The sequence below is a fragment of the Portunus trituberculatus genome, chromosome 42, assembly GCF_017591435.1.
Source record: "Portunus trituberculatus isolate SZX2019 chromosome 42, ASM1759143v1, whole genome shotgun sequence".
NCBI lineage: Eukaryota > Metazoa > Arthropoda > Malacostraca > Decapoda > Portunidae > Portunus > Portunus trituberculatus.
The window spans coordinates 12,711,938-12,715,150 of record NC_059296.1 but is presented as its reverse complement, the minus strand read 5'-3'; the positions used below and the strand labels follow the sequence as shown (position 1 = coordinate 12,715,150).

The window sequence follows — 3,213 nt, the reverse complement described above, 5'->3', positions numbered from 1 at the left end:
AAGTTTCGTACGATTTCGTTTTCTTATCGGAGTGACACAAAATGCGGATATATGAATAAATAATAGATATACATATACATATTACACAGCCTGACACCCCAGAACACCTGCTACTGCACTACCCTCGTCACCACTCACACCGTGTAGCTACCCCTCCTCCACTCACTATCTGCTCTCCAACCACACAAGCCAACACTGACTGACCTGGGCGGCTCCACAAATCCCAATCAGGCTTTCAAGACTCAACCTCATCAGGACCTTCTTACAAAAAGCAAACCAGCTACACCGCATATAACCTGAACACATCACCACCACATACTGCACCTTTGGGGCATTAGAGGCTGTGACACAGCCTGCACGGCCCCAACAAATCAAGAAATAGAGATACACATATATACACATGTATCCAAAACAGATGTTCGTTAAGTAATGAGGACAAGGTAAGTAACCCTATATATTTCCTTTTATCATTATTATTATCGTTATTATTGTGGGCTGGTGTCTGTTTATTATATAACATGTTAACATATGTTTGTGTCTACGATTGCTGTGCATCTTAGCCATTGTCAGTCTGATTCTTTTGTTTAAGAATACATGTTGATATGCATCAATGAAGTATTCTCATTAATCTCTGTGCCAGCTGCGACGGTGCCTGACTGCCTGTCTGCAGGGCTCTGCAACTGTCTTCCCTAGACAGTACCATGGGGGGTCTCATCACTCCCCGCATCATCTACTTCATGGGGTTCTTGGTGAGACCATGATGACTTAATTGTTCATGATTTTATTTGAAATTATCAAGTTATTTGAATGCAAGAAAATGTAGTTTCAGACTTTTTTAACAAATTTAGTGTCAGATGAAAATGGAGATATGTCGGATTTTTGGGATGGTTAAGATGGTATCAAGAATATGGAAATTATTGAGATAATGGTAGCAGATTGATTTGAAGACAATTGATATTTATTTTTGAAAAAAGAAAGATATACAATACTTTCTTAAGTTTTCATTAAAGTTCATCATTTTATTTATATAGATTGTTGTTATTTCAGTTAATTGACAATTGTCTTTGGTAAAATTGCTTATGATTTTAACAACATAAATGGCATACAGCAGTGGTTCTCAAACTTTTCAAACTTACAGTAGGCTTTCACACTTCCTGTTATTTGGCTGAACCCTGTATGAATTTCTCTCTCTCTCTCTCTCTCTCTCTCTCTCTCTCTCTCTCTCTCTCTGTTCTAACGAAATGTAGTGATACATGAAATTACTAATGGTTATTTCAGATCAGCATATGGAGGCAGGTTATATTTATCTTTCCATATGTACCATGGGTGGATCTAGGAGGCAGGTACTTGGGCTCAAGCCTGGAATGTTTTCCCAAGAGCCCCAGATCTGATCTGGGATCTGAGGAAAAGAATAGTTTGAGTGTTATGTGCAATACTCCTGAGTTTACCAGAGAGAGGCAGCATGCATGGGAAAGCAGCCTACGTAGCCTGTCTGCATGGTTGATAGACTGATTTTGCTGATCATATCAGATCGCATGAAGAAAACATACCAGATCTTAACAAAACTTACTAACATCTAAAATATACCTAATTATAAGGAACACAATAATTATTTTCTTACCTTTGATTAAAGCTGTAAATCCTCTTCCCCTAGAATGTCTTATTAATACACACACACACACACACACACACACCCGGTAGTTCAGTGGTTAGAGTGCTGGCTTCACAAGCCAGAGGACCGGGGTTCGATTCCCTGGCCGGGTGGAGATATTTGGGTGTGTCTCCTTTCACGTGTAGCCCCTGTTCACCTAGCAGTGAGTAGGTACGGGATGTAAATCGAGGAGTTGTGACCTTGTTGTCCCGGTGTGTGGTGTGTGCCTGGTCTCAGGCCTATCCGAAGATCGGAAATAATGAGCTCTGAGCTCGTTCCATAGGGCTGTCTCGTCAGAGACTGCAGCAGATCAAACAGTGAAACACACACACACACACACACACACACACACACAGACAAAAAAAAAAAAAAAAAAAAAAAAAAATTGGATAAGTATAGATATGGAGATGGGGCCACACGAGCATAAAGCCCAGGCCCTGTAAACTACAACTAGGAAAACACACACACACACACACACACACATTTGCATCATTAAAGGATCTGAATTCTGAAGTCTTCTCCATATCTTTTGTCTGCTTTGAATTGATGGTAAGTTGAAGTAGTTTTGGTGTGCACGAAAAAAAAAAAAAAAAATCAGCGTCGGCACCATCGAGGCTAAGCCCCAGATCACCTAGAATCCTATATCCGCCCCTGATATGTACTCTTCCTATCTTAGTATAAATCTTTAGTTTATGCTGTTTTTTTTTTTTTTTTTGCAGGACCTCTTGGGAGTCAGTCTTATTCTACCCTTGATTCTTCCTGTGGTCAACAGCCTTGGCGCATCTCACATCACAGCTGGATGTATCACTTCCCTCTATGGTGCTATACAGTTGCTGTCAAGTCCACTAGCAGTATGTAAAACGACACTTCTTTTTTAGTTTTACTGGATTATAAAGAGAACATTGAAATCTAGATATGCATCCATTTCTTTATCCATATTTCTGAGGACCTCCCATGAAGGGATGGCAGAAAAGTCTACACTTTTCTTTGTTGTGGTGTTTGACAATTTTTAGGTCAAAATCTCACTACCTGGTGTGTTGTGTGTGTATGTGGATATGCACATGCACAATATGGATGTTAAAGGTCAATTTAAACAAAAAGAAAATAATGGTGCTTGAAAGGAGCAAAAGTTAAATGGTTGGTGTATGATGAACAGGAATGGCAGAAAGGGAGGAAATGTAGGAGAGTGTATATGAGTGGTACTGTAGATGTTACTGATGATGAATCTTAGTGAAATGGGAGGACAAAGTACTGGGATATGTGAGAAGAGGTAAAAAGAGAATGAGAAGAGTAGAGAATGCAGTGAGAGGACTAAGTTGAGATAATTCATGTGTAGCTATCTCCTTGAGAGAATCCATAAGGTGTACATAATAAATAGAAAGACAGATAGGTTTCCAGACATGGTGGTTAAGTTAAAGTACTACTTACACATATTATTGTTAAATGCATACCTATGGTATCAAATTTATTTAAACAAAAAACTGATAAAGAGTAATATAAGTAGTGGGACTGCTATGATCCTTGATCCTGTCAGGCACATCAATATTTGATTTGCTTTTGTA

General features: G+C 39.1%; 1 protein-coding gene across 1 annotated transcript in view; it reads left to right on the top strand.

Moving 5' to 3' along the window:
• LOC123517472 (major facilitator superfamily domain-containing protein 9-like) overlaps window positions 1-3,213 on the top strand; it is a 10,183-nt gene continuing 6,970 nt past the window's right edge. The window contains exons 1-3 of the mRNA XM_045277560.1: window positions 1-440; window positions 641-749; window positions 2,371-2,502. Of these exons, the coding sequence (XP_045133495.1) occupies window positions 702-749; window positions 2,371-2,502 (180 nt within the window). The 5' untranslated portion in view covers window positions 1-440; window positions 641-701. The remainder of the gene's footprint in view (window positions 441-640; window positions 750-2,370; window positions 2,503-3,213) is intronic.